General features: G+C 49.0%; 1 protein-coding gene across 12 annotated transcripts in view; it reads right to left on the bottom strand.

Annotated features, from left to right (window-relative positions):
* The window catches only part of TMCO3 (transmembrane and coiled-coil domains 3), a 45,223-nt gene that overhangs the window by 7,716 nt on the left and 19,628 nt on the right, over positions 1–17,879 (bottom strand). For 6 of the 12 annotated variants that reach the window (XR_011428111.1, XR_011428110.1, XM_023621891.2 and 3 more), the window contains 4 exons: positions 17,372–17,558; positions 11,201–11,321; positions 2,357–2,552; positions 1,809–1,959 (listed from right to left, as the gene is read on the bottom strand). Coding sequence is in view for 8 of the 12 variants with exons in the window: in XM_023621891.2 (XP_023477659.1) it covers positions 1,809–1,959; positions 2,357–2,552; positions 11,201–11,321; positions 17,372–17,558 (655 nt within the window). In the remaining 4 variants the exon portion in view is untranslated. The remainder of the gene's footprint in view (positions 1–1,808; positions 1,960–2,356; positions 2,553–11,200; positions 11,322–17,371; positions 17,559–17,879) is intronic. The other 6 variants (XR_011428112.1, XR_011428113.1, XM_023621892.2 and 3 more) reach the window with 1 other exon arrangement.

Here is a 17,879-nt window from a genome sequence, read left to right as displayed (position 1 = left end):
TGGAACCAAAGATAGCGCCTGACCATCAGAATAGAACCCATTGCACAGACGAGTCTGGGCCAGCAGGAAGCTGACGGAGCCCCTTGTACGCTGAGTGCAGACAGCCAAGGCAGAACATGTTGGGGATCAGCCTGCCGTCATGCGCCGCATCCCCACGTGTTGGCCAATGACGGGGCCGCACCAGTGGTGGGGTCCCACAAGATCAGCACCACAGAGCTCGTGCGTCACGGGCTGCGAGCATGCTCCGAGGCTCACACAGGGACGACCATCCCTAATATGCATTCTCAGAGCGCGTCCCATCACTGAACGATGCACAGCTGTATTAGGAAGCACGTTCTTGATGGATCAAGAATCTTAATTTGAGGAATGTTATACAAACATGCCTGTTTTAAGTGACATATTCATGGAATTTTAGTCTGTTAACTGCACATTCCAAGAAGCCCTGGCAGGCAGGACATGGAGTGACACCCGCGCGTCAGGTGGCCTGGGGCCTCTGGAGCGGACGCGGGACTGGAATGCAGTGGGAACAGGCTACGATCTAATCGATTCATCAGGCCTTGTCTGGAGAAGAACTGACAGAAGAGAAGCGAGTCACCAGCAGGAATGGAAGGTCAAGGGATCTGCACGGGCAGAGCTCACTCAGCACCTTGAGGGGCGTCCCCCGTAGTGGAGGCGGGGGGATGGAGCAGAGGGGCAGCAGAGAGGGGGTCAAGGAGCAAGGGGAAGGGGAGAGGGGGAGACAGAGACATGAATACGGAGAGGGAGACAGAGAGAGAGAGAGAGACGTGAATACGGAGAGGGAGACAGAGAGAGAGAGAGAGACGTGAATACGGAGAGGGAGACAGAGAGAGAGACAGAGACGTGAATACGGAGAGGGAGACAGAGAGAGAGAGAGACGTGAATACGGAGAGAGAGACAGAGACGTGAATATGGAGAGGGAGACAGAGAGAGAGAGGAGGGAGAAGGAGGATGATGGGGGCGGAAGGCGGCAGAGAGGAAGAGCGGGGTCCTGGGAGGGCTCTCTGAGGGACGCGGAGAAGCCGATGCTCAGCAGCTCCAAGCACGTCTCCGTGCAGCTCGGGTCCGGTGCGGCCCCCACTCAGCTCCTCTGTCGGGGCCCTCCCATCTCCACGTGAATGTCCAGTTCCCCTGCAATGCACGAGTGCAGAGAGCCTGGGCTCCCGGGGCAGCGAGAAGACGGGCTGTGACACGCAGGACACGCAGGTCACCGCCCGCCCCTCTCCAGGACCGGCTATGGGACCCTGACACGGAAATCTGCACAGCAGTACATCCTGACACAGTCAGTTTAATTTTTTTAATACCAAAATTAGTATTTCTTTCCAAACTTCCCACTTGGACATCCTGACTTTAAGGTGCTCACCTGTGGAGCCCCAGGGCGCGTCATCCTCCCAAGGTCGGGGACAGGCGCCCAGCTACGTGCATCCCAGTGCTGACGGAGCACCGCCAGTCGAGAGCCTGGGGTTGCACAGAACTCTCCTGTGAAAACTGACAAGCTGAATACGGAACTTATGTGGACACTGGAAAGACCACGGACACAGGAGGACAGCCTGACAGGAAGAGGCCGGCACAACGCTGAGACGTCAGCGCAGGAGAGCGACCATCAACAAACTCACATCCCCTCATTCAGACTGTCCCTCTTTTTAGTAAGATTTCCCCTCAGACTCTAATTCTTATGGAGCTGCTTTCACTGCAGAGACTATAAATGTAAACACGTGTCTACACAGGTTACAGAGGCGACCTGGTGGTTAGCGCACACGACTGGACACCGCACGGGAAGGAGAGGTTACCTATGGACGTGAAGAACACAATCGCCAGGAAGTCTCGAATAGGCTCCACATAAGCCATGATCTCCTCGGTGACCGCATGGCCTTGGGAAGAGATGAGCGCTCCGGCCAGGAAGCAGCCCAGCTCCATGGAGACGTCCAACAGCTCTGTGACCTGGGAGCAGGGAAGGACCACACGTCACTCAGAGCCACCAGTCACCACCACCTCCCGGCAGGTGGGGCTCCCACCCAAAGACAGCCTCCTGGACCTGGCAGAGCAAATACACATTTACACGTACACACATACACACACGGGTGCTTATATGGCTCTTCATTCCCACAGTTGATCTGTTTTCATGCAGCCTCAAGAGTGTGTGTACAAAGCTCAGCAGGAGAGCTCACGGGGCTAATGCTGATGGGGGCACAGCAACTGTGCATGAAGCAAAAAGCACTATATGTGTTCCAAATGTTTCAACAATTATTGAAACAAAAAGACGAAGAACTGATCAGAAGCTCCCAGTGGACGACAATACACCAGATGACAGAAACAACACAGGTATCTTGGGAATCACCGTCAACATGAAGAAGATGAAAGCAGAGACCCCTAAGACAAGGACCTCTTTGTTCCCTTTGCTTTCCACATGCAGCTTCCGATAATACGGCCCCACGAGGTAAGTCTTTATGACAAGACATAAGAGAAAGACAGCAGCCAGCGAAAACAGAATCTGACCGATCAGAGCCAGGATTCGCAGCATTTCCATGACAATGCTAGGAAAGAAAAAAGAGACGTGTCAGTTCACGCCCAGAACATATTTCTACAAAACCCAATAAATGATCTTTCACTCTTTTTAATATGTTACAAAATCACACACATTTTTATTTTATTTTATTTTAAATAGTAAAACAAAATCTATCCATCACATTAATCTCAGAAGCTAAGTTATCGGAATCAAATACAGACACTGATTATTTCACAATCTGTACTTTCGAGCAGATACGTTTTACAGGACGGAATGACTCGTGACTGACAGCATATACCTCTCGGTGGATGACAGATAGTGAACCCTTCACCGGGAACTAACCTGTCTGAAATTCTCTGTAAGGCAAAGGCCGCCCTGTGACAGCACGCTGCAGGCTCGCTGCTGGACGCGTGACCAAAGACATCCAGCGACTTCCAGCACGGTGTTCCCTCCCCAAAGCCAGAGCTCTCAAGATTATGTCTGTGATGTAGGAACAGAGAACGGACTCCGCGCTGAGCTCTTGTTAGAACATGCTCCTCATATCTCAGCCTCAAGACCCCCACAAGAAAGGTACTATGGCGTATTGATAGTATTGGCAATAGCAGACATTTTTTTTAAGCTTAGCGCTCCACCATATTTAGGACACCACTCAGTCCAAAATTCTGGTTTAAAAGCTCTTGACGGAAGAATTCAGATCTGATTCCTAAGAGAAAATTCACCACTGCAGCCAGGCTTAAACGAGTAGCCTGGACACGACCCTCAAGCTGCGCCTGGTCGCTCAGGGAATCAGACAGGGCTGAAAGACGCCTCGCCGTTAGTGACGAGAGAGAGAGGGGGTCTGCTGCCTGGGGGGCAGGAGTGTGCTCGCTGCGACAGAAGCAGGAAGGCTGGTCCACTTGCACTTCCTGACGGTCCCTGCAGCCCAGCAGCAGACACTGCGCGAACCTCTCACCCCACACGTCAGCGCGTCAGGGCGCTCCGCACCAGGGTCACCCTGAACGGGCCCTGTGTCCAGCTCAGGGCACTCCTGCCCCAGGGGCATCGGCTGTACAACTCCAGCAACCTCCTAACCGATCTCGCTCCCACTCCAGAGGCCAAACAGCAGGCCAACGTTCAAAGCACCCGGGACCCTGAGAGGAGCCCAGACTTCCTCAGCCTACTGCGCCTCCCATGCTCCTTCACCCACAAAGCAGCCTCTGCCCCCCGACAGGCCACACTCCCTCCAGCTGCCGGACCTGTGCGCTGGGCCCCCTTGGCTGGGTGCTCAGTCCCCACCCCAGGTTCTCCCACCTGGCTCAGCCGTGTCCTTCACGTTTCAGCCTCAAAGCCAACTACGCAGAGGCCTTGCCAATCTGAAGTGGCCATCAGTCCTTCGCCCACGGGTCACCTCGCTGTAGCTGCAGTTCTCCACTCAGCACTTATCTACACTAGACGTGGCCTTGTTGGCCACCCACTTATACTCACATTCATTCATTATCTTTCCCTGACAGCACGGGACTCCCAGACAGTGGGAGTCCTCCCCTGCACACAGCACGTCACGTGTTCTAGGTCTGTCCTGACTTATTTAGCTGATAAAGACATCGCAGCCACTTAAGCCTTGCGTTTCTCATGACAATCCTGACAGCAGCCCTATGCGATGCATGCTGTCACCATCCGACCTCACAGACGAGAAGCCCCCTGCTCCAGGTCCGCGCAGGTGCCTGGCTCCAGGAGGCTCCAGGCACACTCTGGTCACGCCCCACCTCTCTGCGATCCCCACACCCAGGCCTGCTCTCAGGTCAGCCGCCCACTTGTCTAAACACACCACAACGAGGACAAAACAGTCCAACAGCTCAGAAAGGACAAAAAGCCAGAGTCACGTGCAGCTCCAGTGTCTCATTTCTCAAGCTTCCACTGGCTCGTGTCACTTGTATGCCACCAGACACATCCTGCTCCTCGTTTACATGACTGATGTGTATTAGAAGAGATATACCTTGCTTTATATACATGTATTTCCAGTCTCCATTCACCTTCTCATGTAGTTGAAATAATACTGTACGTAATTTTTAACAGCTTTATTGAGATATAATTCTCATTCCATACAAATCACCCATTTAAAGCATACAATTCAATGGTTTCTAGTGTATTCACAAAGTTGTGCAACCATCACCACAATCCACTTCAGAATATACCTCCCCCAAAAGAAACCCTCACCCATGAGCACTCACTCCCTATTCCTCTCCCCCAGCCCTGCAACCACAACCTGCTTTCCGTCTCTGTGGGTTTGCCTGTTCTGGACATTTCACATAAATGGAATCATACACTACGTGGCCTTTTGTGTCTGGCTCCTTGCACTTAGTGCCATGTCTTCACGGTTCGTCCATGTTGTAGCCAATGCCCGGACTTCATCCGTTTTTCTGGCTGAATGATATTCCATTGTGTGGTCACAGCACATCTGACGTATCCATTCATTAGCTAATGGACATTTTAGTTGTTTCCATTTTTCAGCTATGATGAACAACATTGCCATGAACATTCATGCACATGCTTTTCTTAGTGTGATAAAATTTACTACTTTAACCATTTCAAAGTGTGCAAGCACGACTCATTTTATTGTGCTTCACCTCACTGGACTTCACAGGTATGCATTTTCTCTTTTTGTAAGACCCTCCACCAGCAAAAAAGTTACAACCCGCTGAAGGCTCAGGTGACGGTCAGCATTTTTCAATTTGCTACTGCACACTTAACAGACTCAGTATCGTGCAAACGTTTATATGCAGTGGGAACCCGGAAACTTCGTGTGACTCGCTTGATCGCGCTATCTGCTCTAGGGCGGTGGCCTGGAGCCGAGCCCACGCCCTCCCCGAGGTATGCCTGTATAGTTCAGGGCATTAAGCACAACACAGGCTGTGCCAGCATCACACCCACCCACAGCTTCCTACGTGGACAGACATTTCACTTCTCCTGGGTGAAGGCCTTGGTGTGGAATAGCTGAGTCATGCGGTAACTCTATGCTTAAACTTTTGAGGAATATTGCATATGAATTTGACTCTGCTTCTACAGTTTAACGTAACAGAGAACATTTGTTCCATGTCACTAAACTCTTGCTAACATGCTGCTTCCTGACTAAGGTGGAACATATCATTGAGATCAATACCTGTGCTGCATTAATTTTTCTAATTGGAAAATAGAGAAAAGCTTTAAAGTTTTCTGATGGAGACGTCTGTACCTGACAGGGAATCCGGTGAGATGAATGTGACATGTGCTTTACCAGGGCCCGCTTCCTGCTCACCGAGGAGACTCTGGCCTCTACGAGCAATAAATTGTTGTATGCTTCTGAAGTAGACTCGAATGATTTTCAGCTAAAGTTATAAATCCACCTCTTGCTGCCCAAATTTTCGTTCAGTTATTTATCTTGAAAATCCGTGGCCAGAAGGAGTACGAACTGGCTCTGATTTTGAGTTGCGTGTGACCAAAAGTGTTGCTTTTCTGATAGTTAAAAAAATTTGCATCAAAGGAAAATGACAATCAAAAGGACCCTCTCTCTAAACTAACTGTAAGAGTTACACACACAAGGAAGCGGGCTGCGTGCTCCACGGGACTCTCTCGCACGACTCTCACACACTCCTCCAGGCAGGTACGATTTCCACATGGGCCCATCTTACAGCTGAGCACACGGAAGCCCAGAGATGTTCAGTCAGCTGCCAGGGCTTGAAGGCTGGTAAACGACAGAGCTCCAAGGAGGCCTCGCCCCGGGGCCTGAGCCTGAACCTCCGGAAATCTCCGTGGAAAGAGAAGGAGCTATTGGCTCCTACTTGCCCTGTCAGGCTGAGCTCTCCGAGAGCAGAGATGAGACCTTAATCACTTTGGATTGCTGAAACTTAATAACATCTGGCAAAAGGTAAATACTGAAAAATACAAAATACGTCCGCCCCACCCGTCTCCACAAGGCAGGTCTGTGACTCCACCTGGGCAGGAAGGATGGACACACACACACCAGCCCTCAGACCCAGCTACGCAGGGCGCTGCTTGCTTAAAAAGAAGGATTAATAGGATCCAGAGACTCATAATATGTGAAATGTCCAGGGTACAATCGAAAATCACTCATCACACCAAGAATTGGGGAAAACCACAGCTTTAGTGAGAAAGACAGTCAACAGACCCCAACAGCAGGATGAATTGTCAGAATTCTCTGATGAAGACTTTAAGGCAGGCATCATGAAAATGATTCAACAGCAATTAAAAATTCTCTTGAAACAAATGAAAAAATAGAACATTTCAGCAAAGAAACAAGTTATAGCAAGAAGAACCAAATGGAAACTATATAACAATACAATAACCAATATGAAAACCTCGCTGGGTGGGCTAAATAGCAGAGTGGAGATGACAGCGGACAGAACCCGTGAACCTGAGGACGGACAGATGGAATCACCCAGGCTGAACGACAGAGAAAACAGACTGAAAAGGAAGAGTCTCGGAGACGCGTGGGACAAGAGAGCTGCCATCTGTACCCCTGGTTCCAGAGAGAGAGCAAATGGGCTGAAAACACGTTTGAGGAAATAATGGCGAAATTCCTAACTTAGGCCAGAGACACAAACCTACAGATTCAAAAAGCTGAGTGAGGGCCAAATAGGATAAACCCAAAGCGTGTTAGGGCCCGTATGTTTGCATCCCCCCAGATTCATATGTGGAGGCCCCAAGATGACGGTACCAGGACGTGAGGCCTTTGGGGGTGATGAGGATTAGGTGAGGTCATGAGGGTGGAGCCCCAGGACGGGATTAGTGCCCATGTAAGAAGAGACCAGAGAGCTCTGTGTGCTCTCTCCCTCCGCCCCGTGAGGACACGCTGTCTGAAAGTGGACTCTCACCAGGAACCACATGGCCAGCACCTTGACCTTGACTTCCAGCCCCCGAACTTGAGAGCTAATTGTCTGTTTAAACAAGACCCAGTCTGCGGTATTCTGTCATGGCCACCGGAACTGACTAAGACACCAAGACACATAATTAAGTTTCCAAAAAGTAAAAACAAAGAGAAAATTTTGAAAGCAGCCAGAGAGAAACCACGCATCACTGGTGGAGAACAGGGCCAATCTCTCCTGAAGCCACTGGAGGCCAGAGAGAAGCCGCACAACGTTTCTCAAGTGTCAGAAGGAAAGAATGGGCAACGGCCACATCTACGTCCAGTCAAAGTGTCCTTCGGGCACAGAAGGGGGAGGAAACGTTCTCAGATGAGGGAAAACTAAGAGAATTTGTCGCCAGACTAACCATAAAAGAATGACCAAAGAAAGTCCTCAAATAGAAAGGGAATTTTCATGGAAGAAATGCCGAACTTGAGAAAGAAAATAAGAACATCAGAAAGGGTCAAAGTAGTAAGTATAACAGACAATCTTTCTCATGAATTTTAAAAATCTTACTTGATTATTGAGGCAAAATTTATAAAACCATCTGAAGTTGTGCTCAACCTAAGTAGAGAAAATACAACAATTATATTTAAAAAGTGGGGAGAGGGAAGGGACCTAAATGGAAATCATGTTCTTCATTTAGAAGAAGCGAACGTGTATAGTAACACCTACATTAGCCACTAAGAAACCCACACAAAGCAATAGATTCAAAAATGTTATAAATAAATCAAGACGGAATCCTTAAAAATACGCAGGTTACTAACAGGGAAGTAAGAAAAATGAAAAGAGGAAGAAGAAAGAGAAAAAACAGACAGAAAACAAGTACAATGAGAGACTTAGTCCTAACATATCAATATTTACCTTGAACGTAAACGGTCTCACTACCCCAGTTAAAAGACAGAGGTTATCCGGTGCATCCAGTCCTTGTGAACCCACAAGCCTTGGACCTGCCCTGGGGACCACTTACATCATGGAATTAGGACAAAGTGATGTTCCAAGCCATTGGCTGAACTAGAAGAAACAACTTTTACACGTTGAAATTCCACTTTATAAGTAGAAAGTGAAGGAAATAAAGGATCCCCCTAAAGATTAGAAAATAAAAAGACAGAGATTGGCTGAGTGGATTAAAACATCATCCAACAATATGTTGTCTACAAGAAACTCACTTCAAACACAACAGCATAAGTGGGTTGAAAGTAAAAGGACGGAAAAGATACACCATTGCGGAATTAATTAAAAAAAAAAGGCAAGAGTGACTATATACTAAATATCAGGTAAAGTTAATTTCAGAGCAAGGAAAATTACTAGAAACAAAAGGCGTATCACATAAGGGTAACCAAATCCACCGGGAAGACAAAACGATCCTAAATGTGTGTCCGCCAAACCAAAGAGCCCAGAACACATGAAGGAAAGCTAATGGAGCTCAGAGGAGAAGCAGACACAGGCAGTTACCAGTGGGGAGGGCAATCCCACCTCCCTGACAATCGACAGACCTACGGCAAGAATAAGGAAGACCCAGCAACACGATGAGGGGACCGAGTCTAACAGACGCTCATAAAATGCCCCACTCAACAATGCAGGACGCGCACTTTGTTTTCAAGTCGCTTTGGAGCATTTACCAGACCATATCTGGGGCCATGAGGCAACCTCAACAAACGTGAAAGAACGAAATCACACAAAGTGTTTGCTCTTCGACCACAGTGCAATCACACTAGAAACCCAGACAGACAGCAGGAAAACCCGCAAACACATGTCTCCACAATCCACAGGTCACAGAGGGGGTATCAAAAGAAACGTTTTATACTCATTGAACTGAATGAAAATAAAAATACAACATATAAAAATAAATGAGATGCAGCTAAGCTGTGAGGAAAATTTATAGCACTGAATACTTACAGCAGAAAAGAAGAAAGGCTTCAAATCAATAATCTAGGTTCACGCCACAAGAACCTAGAAAAAAAAAGAGGAAAATAAACCCAAAGCAAACAGAAGGAAAGAAATAATAAAGAAAAGGGCAGAAACCAATGAAATTGAAAACAGAAAAACAAAGAGACAAATCAATGAAACAAAGAGCTGGTTCTTTGAAAAGGTCAATAAAATCATCAAACCTCTGGAAAGATTGACAAAGAAAAAGAGAAAAGATGCAAGTTAGCAACACCAGGAACAAAACGGGGGATATCACCACAGATCCTACAGACGTCAAAAGGATAATAAAGGAATCCTACAAACAAGCCTGCACACACAAAATCACTAGTGGAATAGAATGGACCGATTCCTCAAAAAACCAAACTACCACAACTCAACAATATGTAGTAGATAATTTGAATAGCCCTATAACTACTAGCAAATTGAATTCATAATTTAAGAAAAGTCCCAAAAAAGAAATCTCAAGACCCAGATGGTTTCACTGGAGAATCCTACCAAGCATTTAAGGAAGAATTAATAGCAATTTTATACAACGTTTTCCAGAAAACAGAAGAGGGAGGAAGACTTCTCAAATCATTTTATGAACCTAGTACTACCCTAAGGCCAAAACCAGACAAAGAGAGTACAAAAAAAGAAAACTACACATCAATCTCTCTCAAGAACTGAAACACAAAAATCTTCAACAAAATATCAGTGAATTGGACACAGCAATGTAGAAGAAGAATTACACAGCATGGCCAAGTGGGATTTATTCTAGGTACGCAAGCTTGGTTGGACTTTCAAAAATCAATGTAATCTACCACGTAAATCAGCCAAAGAAGAAAAACCATACGAGCACATCAACAGGTGCAGAAAAAGCATTCGACAAAATCCAACATCCATTCATGATAAAAACTCTCAGCAAACTAGGAATAGAGGGGAAGTTCCCCAACTGCATGCAGAACAGGTACAAACCCCACGTGCCGCGGAACAAACGCTCTCTCTCCAGATCAGGAAGAAGGCAAGGGTGTCCACTCACCCCATCTCCTTCGAAAAGTGCTGGAAATTCTAGCCGGTGCGAGAGGCGAAAAAAAGAAATAAAAGGCATACAGGCTAGAAAGGAAGAAATAACGTAAACGAGACACATCTCAGTGTTTCAAAGTGGTTCCAGAAAAATTCTTGAAAAAGTCTACTAATTTTTGGCCCATCATATCATTACTATAAGAGATGAAACACATGTAGCCTCTGGAAATATTTCACCACAATATTTATATGCATTTAGTACATTTGCTCAAAATAAACTGAAGCTTACGGTCCTAACCCACATGCATTTGCCTTTAACTTTTACAGGGCTCCCTGTATTTTCCAAGTGTGTTCACTTTCTGGCTGGTGTTCTTGTAACATATTGTACAGGCAGCACCACCTCCAGCTTTCTGGGTGAATCTACTTTTCCCATTTGGCTTCTCTCTCCATACAAGTGGAAACACGCGTAGCTTAGGCTTTGGGATTAGTTTATTGGGAAAAAGGAAAGAAGGATCAGGGGAAATGGTAACGAGGATGACACGGACAATAACCACAACGATCGCTCACACACACCCCCCATCACTGTGTTCCAGGCAGTGTTCTAAGCACGTTCACACCTTAACTCATTTAATCTTAACTACTCGATTAGGTGAGTACTGATACTACCTGAAGAGTGAGGTGAAGCACCTCGCCCGAGACCAGAGGACCAGAGTTTGAGCTGAGCACTGTTACTCCGTCTGTGCTCCCACGCCTGTGCTGTACAAGCTCTGAACGTCTCTTTGGGAAAAGGTATTAAACAGTATTTTCATAAATAAGCCACTTGAAAGGAGGAAAACAAACCGTGTGACAAGCTGCCACAAGCGCTCACCTGGAGGACGTGCTGGCTCCCGCCTGGATCAGCGTGGGCATGACGGCTACGAACAGCCCCAGCTGCACATCCTGCGTCACCAGCATCCCAAGCAGCACGGCACTGTAGTCAAGGTCGCCTGCTGGAGAAAACGGCTACTCAAGGCACGGTTACGGCCTTTCAAAGGGTCCAGAGTCAAGATACAGTCATCATGCATATTTCTAAAACATTTCCAATAATTTCGACACCTTAAATAAGAAGACAGACTTTAAACTCTCTTTGAGAGGAGACACTGAAACATTTTAAAGATTACAAAACCTTTTGTAGAGAGAATCTCCAGAATATTTTATTTCCATTAGGTACGTGTTACTCATGTGATTACAGGGAAATGTCACTAGGAAAAGATGGCATTGCAAACAAGAACGCGAAAGGCCTGGATAGTCATCCCAGTTTCACTGTGTCCCTAGGCGCAGGAAGTGGCCTCCTCCCGCCTCGGTCTCCCCCAAGCCATTCCAGAGAGAGCCGGCCCCACCCCTTCTGCCACACCGCTGGCCGGGCGTGGCTGCAGGGTCACTTTCCCTCCGCCCCCATCACCCCCACGCCGCAGGTCCCTTCCCTTTGAGACAAACGCAGATGGGGGAGAGGAACGTTAGACGGACAGAGCAGGGGGGCAGGAACAGCACCGGCTGAAGGCACCACACGAGTCCTCAGGACAGAAGACAGGAAGTCGATCAATTCTTCAAGAATGCAACACTTCACACAGGCCTGCTATGCTTCCATTTTCAACCAACAGTTCTGGCTTGGGCCCTATTAAAGGTGCTTCTAAATGCTAAATAGTCATGTTCTCCCCTAAAGTAAGCTTTCTTTTCCTTTAAAAAAAGCTATTGGTAGTAACAGATATTTAAAGACCCATGTGACAGAGTAATCTTATATAAAAGCAGCAGAAAATCAAACCAAACCAAACCAAATCAAAACCCTCGTTACCAACAAAAGTCTCACTTGATTACAAGTCAGGTAACCCTTTCAGGAGGCTTGTTTCACTTACCATACAAAGTTGCATTTCTGGTAAATAAACTGTCTTGGCCAAGAATTTTAAAACCCTCCAAATGGACAACCATGCGAGGGGTGGGGGCTGGAGCGCCGTCTCCTGGAGGGCTCTGTGACTCAACAGAGTGGAGAACAACGCCCTCACAACCACCGCTGGCTGTGGGGATGCTTCAGACGTCTCTGATTTTCAGCATACCCCTTGGTGGGTTCACGATGACCGGGACTGTCAACCTTGGGAAACGTCGAGGCCCCCAGCTCGCGGGTTCTCGGCGGGCCCCTCCTCCCACGAGACCACTGTGCTCACGGCAGCACCCAGGACTGCGCCTCGTCCCGTCTTGACGTACAGCAGACGGGGAATGTCGCCTCACGCCGCACTCGTGAGAAACAGCATTGAAGGCACTCTGCACACGTTGTGACAATTCTGTTCTCTCCCTTTGCACCTGAGGACAGTCAACTGTCCTAATTCAGGGGACAAACAATTATCCACCTCTGCCCACAGGCACCCCAGAGCAGAGCCAGGGGTCCCCAATGCGGGCCCTCGTCTGCGTGGGGCGAGTCCACGAGGCTGGAGGAGGACCGACGCTCCAGCATGACAAGCACAGAATGGGAGCAGCGCCAGCAGGACAGGTGGCAACGACCGTCCGCAGTGAAGTGCGAGACTTCAGACACCACTTCACCACTTCTGGCATCTTTGTCTGTCTGCGTTTTGCTTATCACGACCACAAGTTTTTCTTAAAGATTGGCACCTGAGCTAACATCTGTTGCCAATCTTCCTTTTTTTTCCTTCCTCTCCCCCAAGCCCCCCAGTACGTAGTTGTATATTCTAGTTGTGAGTGTCTCTGGTTGTGCCATGTGGGACGCCGCCTCAATGTGGCCTGACGAGTGGTGCCATGTCCGCGCCCAGGATCTGAACTGGCGAGACCCTGGGCCGCTAAAGCGGAGCGCGCAGACTTAACCACTCGGCCACAGGGCCGGCCCCTACTACAAGTAATTTAATTTTCTCCTGTTTTCCATCCCTTTATTAAACACGGTAAATGTATAGGAAACAAAGAAGATAACAAACACCCACTGCTGGATTTTGCTAAATCTTAAAATTTTGACAGATTTGCTTCAGAGTTTTGAAGAGAAGCAGGTGCTGCTTTGGACTCTCAGCACCGGGCAGACCCCACTCTCAGGCCACATTCCTCCTCTCCACCTTGTCTTTAACGTTAACATGCCCTTGGGTGTTTTCCACTTTAATATGGTGACATCTCTGTGTTTGAGCACAACACTGAGTTCACTGTTTTGTAAATTTAAACAGTATATAATCAATATTTCTGCAACTTGCTTTTTTTTGCTCACCATTATGTCTAAAAAATCACCCATGTGGAAGCACAAAGATTTTTATGTTATTATCATGATTCGCTTTTAAAGCTGCTGCAGAATACACCACAATTTGCCCATTCCCCAGGGGATGGTCACTTGGGTCTTCAGTTCCTCCTCTGCTATAGACACGCTGCGTGGAACGTTCGATACGTCTCCTGAGACATCCCCCGCTGCTGTGTCTTCATGAGAAGAGATCTCCCCGGCCTCTCCTGGCCTCCACTGCTGGCCTCGTGTCCAACCCTGCTCACTCTCCCAGGGGGATGAGGGCGCTGCATCAGCCTGGGGGTGCTCCTCCTTCCTGGAAAGCAGTGGCCCACGTGAGGTCACAGGCGAGGCCTCTTGCAGGCCCCCAGGGGAAGCCCCTGCATGTTCGCCCTGCGTGGGCTGGTGGCCAGTCTCATCGTGGGCTTGGGTATCCAACATCCACTGCTGCCTCTTCCACGCCACCCCTCATCACAACAAGCCGCTACTGCAACCTCCAGCCACCTCACCCTTGTTCACCGGTCCACGGGCTCTGAGCACAGGCATGGAAGGTGGAGTCATTTATTGGACCCCTTTGAGGGTTTGGGCCCCAATATTTATGTACTGGCTGGACAACTTGTGAAGCAGGAGAATCTTGGCAACAACCAACAACAAAACCTACAGTGAAAAGTGAGGAGCAGCATCCTTGGCCCGTCTGCCCGTGCTCCGCGCACAGGTCTGCGAGGACACAGCTCCGTGGTTTCAAGCCTTATGCCAGCTCACAAGGCAAAGGGCACCCAGTGATCTTCCCTGTGTTTCCCCAAAGCCGGCGAGGGTCTGGGCCCTGGTGTCCACAGTTACTCGGGTTTCCTCTCCTCACTACCCGTTAGGACGTTTTCCAGTTGGGTTTCCTTTTGTCTGGATTTATTGAAGTTACTGATGCGTTCTAAATGTTACTCCCTTGCAAGTTTTACTTACCTAGCAAATGTTCCAGTCTGTGGCTTACAAAAAGTACCTTTTTAACACAAGTTACAAGGTTTAATGTGCTCGAACTTATCGACATTTTCCCTTTTGGATGCTGCGTTGTGCATTTTAAGAAGTTCTCTCTACCCCACGGTCACGAGGGCTTTCCCATCTTTCCTCCACCAGCTCCGAAGTTCTGCTCTTCACATTTTGGTGTTTCATCCACGTAGCAACGAGTTTGCGCCCAGTTCAAGGCAGGGCTCTAATTTTATTTTCTTCCACGTGGATAACTAATTCTCGTTCCCCGCCAGCCCACTTTCTCCCACTCCTCTGTAGCATCCGGCTGTCCACCCTGCCCCACTGCCCCATCTCTGCGGGCGCAGGACCATGCCGCCCCGAGGACGGCAGCATTACAACATGTCCCGCTGTCTGGAGGGGAAGCGCCTCACTTCAAATTAATATTGGCCATTTTTGGCCTCTGTTTTTAAATAAACTTTAGGATTAGTTTGGCAAGTTTCATGAAAAACTCTTCCAGACTTTTAATTGGGATAGCTGTGAGCTTACAAATTTGGAGAAACATCTTTTTGTGTTGTCTTTTCATCCATGAACATGGGCTCTCTCTTCAATAACATTTTGTAATTTTATCCTCAAAGGTGTCACATCTGTTCAGAGATTTATTCCTAAGTACCTAGAATCTCTTGTGGCTATTACAAATTGAAGGTTTTTTCCCCAAATTCCATTTTCTAACTGTGCTGCTGGTATATTCCATTTCTGACGTGTACGTTTAACTATAAACTTTCCTGTCAAAGTCCCAGTCCTTCAGTGTGTCTACTCCCTCCCAAACGTGCAGCTCGTTAGACGACTCCGTCTTCTTACAGTCTGTTTTAGCTTGGCCTTTTAAGAAAATGCAAAAAGCTCCTTTCCTAACAGTCCATAGTTAATTAAGTTTACAACTTCAGGAGATCCCTTTCCGCACTCCCTCGTTCTCTGGTTTCTCCCCGCTCGCCCGTCCTGTGCTGGCGCTCTGGTGCAGGACTGGACGGGTGGGCAACGCTCTGAAGGCTGCGTATGTCTGAGGGTGCCATGCCACGTCCCACTCTTCAGTAACGGTTTGCTGGACACGTGCCTTCTCGACCCCGGCATGTACACGCCTGCACTGCCGTGTGGCGCCCAGTGCTGCTGAGGAGACGTGTGCCGTTCCTTTCTGGGTCACCTGTCCTCTCTGACAGGTGTCAAGACTTTCCTTCGTCCTTGAGGCTCTGCTGGTGTCCCGGGACACATCTAGAGTGACTTTATTTTCCCTTTTCCTGCTCAGGTTTGGAGATGTACGTTCAATCTAAGGGCTCACGTCTTCCTCTAATTCTGAAAAACGACCAGGCGTGTTCTCCGCTCTCCTCTCCCAGGACTCGTGTCGTATGCTCACTGAGCATCTGCCGTGCTCTCCATGCCTCAAACGCTCTTCTCGCTCTTCTGTCTGTACGGTGCTCTGTCTCTGTCTCACCTAACCAAACAGACACAGTTCCTTGTCCATGCGTGAGCTTCCAGACATGCCTGTTGCCAAGTCTTCATCAGACTTTGCATAAACAGGGAGAATCCCTCTGCCAAAACTGGGGTCCACCAGCTGTCTGTTCTAGCTGCCATTTCCTCTCGCACACCGGATCCCGGGGGCCAGTTTGTTAGAGGTTGTTTACATTTTCCTACTTCGGCACTGGCACCCCTCACCTCCTTCCATCCTTGGGCCTTGTGAGGGGTGGCCTTAAGCACCAGGCCGCAGGGAAGCTGGGACCTCCACGGACTAGGCAGTGCCAGCCAGTCCAGATGCCGGTGGGAGGCTGTGCCACAGCCCCTGGCCCGCAGGTCAGCACAAGGCACCAGACCTTTCAGTTTCTCAACCTCCTCTAGGCAGCTGGAAGCCCCCGGCGTTGAGAGGAGCGTGCTCTGTGTGTGGGCGTCCATGGGCCCAGGAGCCTGCAGCCCCGGCCGGCTCTGCTCAGGGCAAGTCGGTCTTCCTAGAGAGGCGGCCCGACCGCTCTGGTGTTCCTTCCACGTTCTCTTCATCACCGTGCGTTGGCACAAAGTGTGTATAAGTGTGAAGTTACTCTGACATTTTAACCCTGCTTTTTGCTGACTTCCACAAAGTAAAAGCAAAACAGTGAAAGTTACCACAATGAACAAACATGATGCAAAAAACGGCAACGCTGTCGAGGTTTAGCTGTGTACGAAGACGGAGCCCCTGCGTACAGCGCAGAATTTTGGTCAAGGCTGTCCGCACCGCACAAAACAACGACTTAGCAGTGTGACGTTTCACACACGTAGATGGATCCAACGCCAAGTGTGAGAGGTGAAAATGCCCTGAATTACCACAGCACTCCATATATTTTATGGAGAAACAGCGTCAGAAGGATGTGAGGCCCAGCACTGCCAGAACTAAACCGTGAGACGGCACGGCCACCGTTTCCGTCTCAGGCTGCGTGTAACAGAACTGGTCGACAGCAGTGCAGGCAAAACCACATTTCATTATCCTACGTCGCCAGAATTCTGGAGGTGGCAGTTCCCGGTCTGGTGCAGCAATTAATCTCTTAAACCCACCAATTCCACAGGACACTTTTCCATGTAGAGTCGTTTCTCTGAAACGTGGTCCTCAAACTATCCTAAACTGACGAGCACATAAAAGGCATTTTTCTTACCCCAGGGGAGGTCTGGAGAAGCTGAGGTGAGCGGGGCATCAGCTCCCACGGGAAGGCAGGCACGGCACCTGGTTTAGGGGCCCTGAGGAGGGGAACAGGCCTTTGGGTGCATTCGAGTGGATCACACACATAATATCTGAGCATGTACTTACAACACGTCATCACCTACCTTCTTTTTCGCCCCGGGCACTGCCCGAGAGGAATCTGGACACTAAGGGTGTGCTCGACAAGGACAGGCAGGTAGAAATAAAGACGCTCTGAGTGGGTCTGATCTGGAGCAGATGTCCCCACAGCAAGCCAAATGCAATCATCAGCAGCGTCATGTAACACGGTCCTTGTAAGGAAATCTTCCACACCTGCAAGAGGACAACAGACACGTGTCAGCGACAGCGGCATCTGCTGACCAGTGCCCTGCAGCGCACAGGCGCACCCACTGTCTGGCACAGGGCAGGCCGGAGCCTCCCAGGAAGCAGCTCTGCCGTGGATATGGCCGCACAACCCCACAGCCGTCGTCTCAGCACAGGAAAGACGGCGGACACTCAGTCCGGCTGCTGAGTGCCCGGCGCTGCTACAGGACTGAACATGCACACGTCTGCCTGTGCGCAACTGTGATCACGATTTAATCCTCACAACATGTCTCAGAGAGAGCTGTCACCGTTGCCCCCATTTCTGGGAGC

The sequence above is a fragment of the Equus caballus genome, chromosome 17 (genome assembly GCF_041296265.1).
Source record: "Equus caballus isolate H_3958 breed thoroughbred chromosome 17, TB-T2T, whole genome shotgun sequence".
Classification (NCBI taxonomy): Eukaryota; Metazoa; Chordata; class Mammalia; order Perissodactyla; family Equidae; genus Equus; species Equus caballus.
The sequence above is the reverse complement of the archived record's forward strand: the minus strand, read 5'-3'. Positions and strand labels throughout refer to the sequence as shown.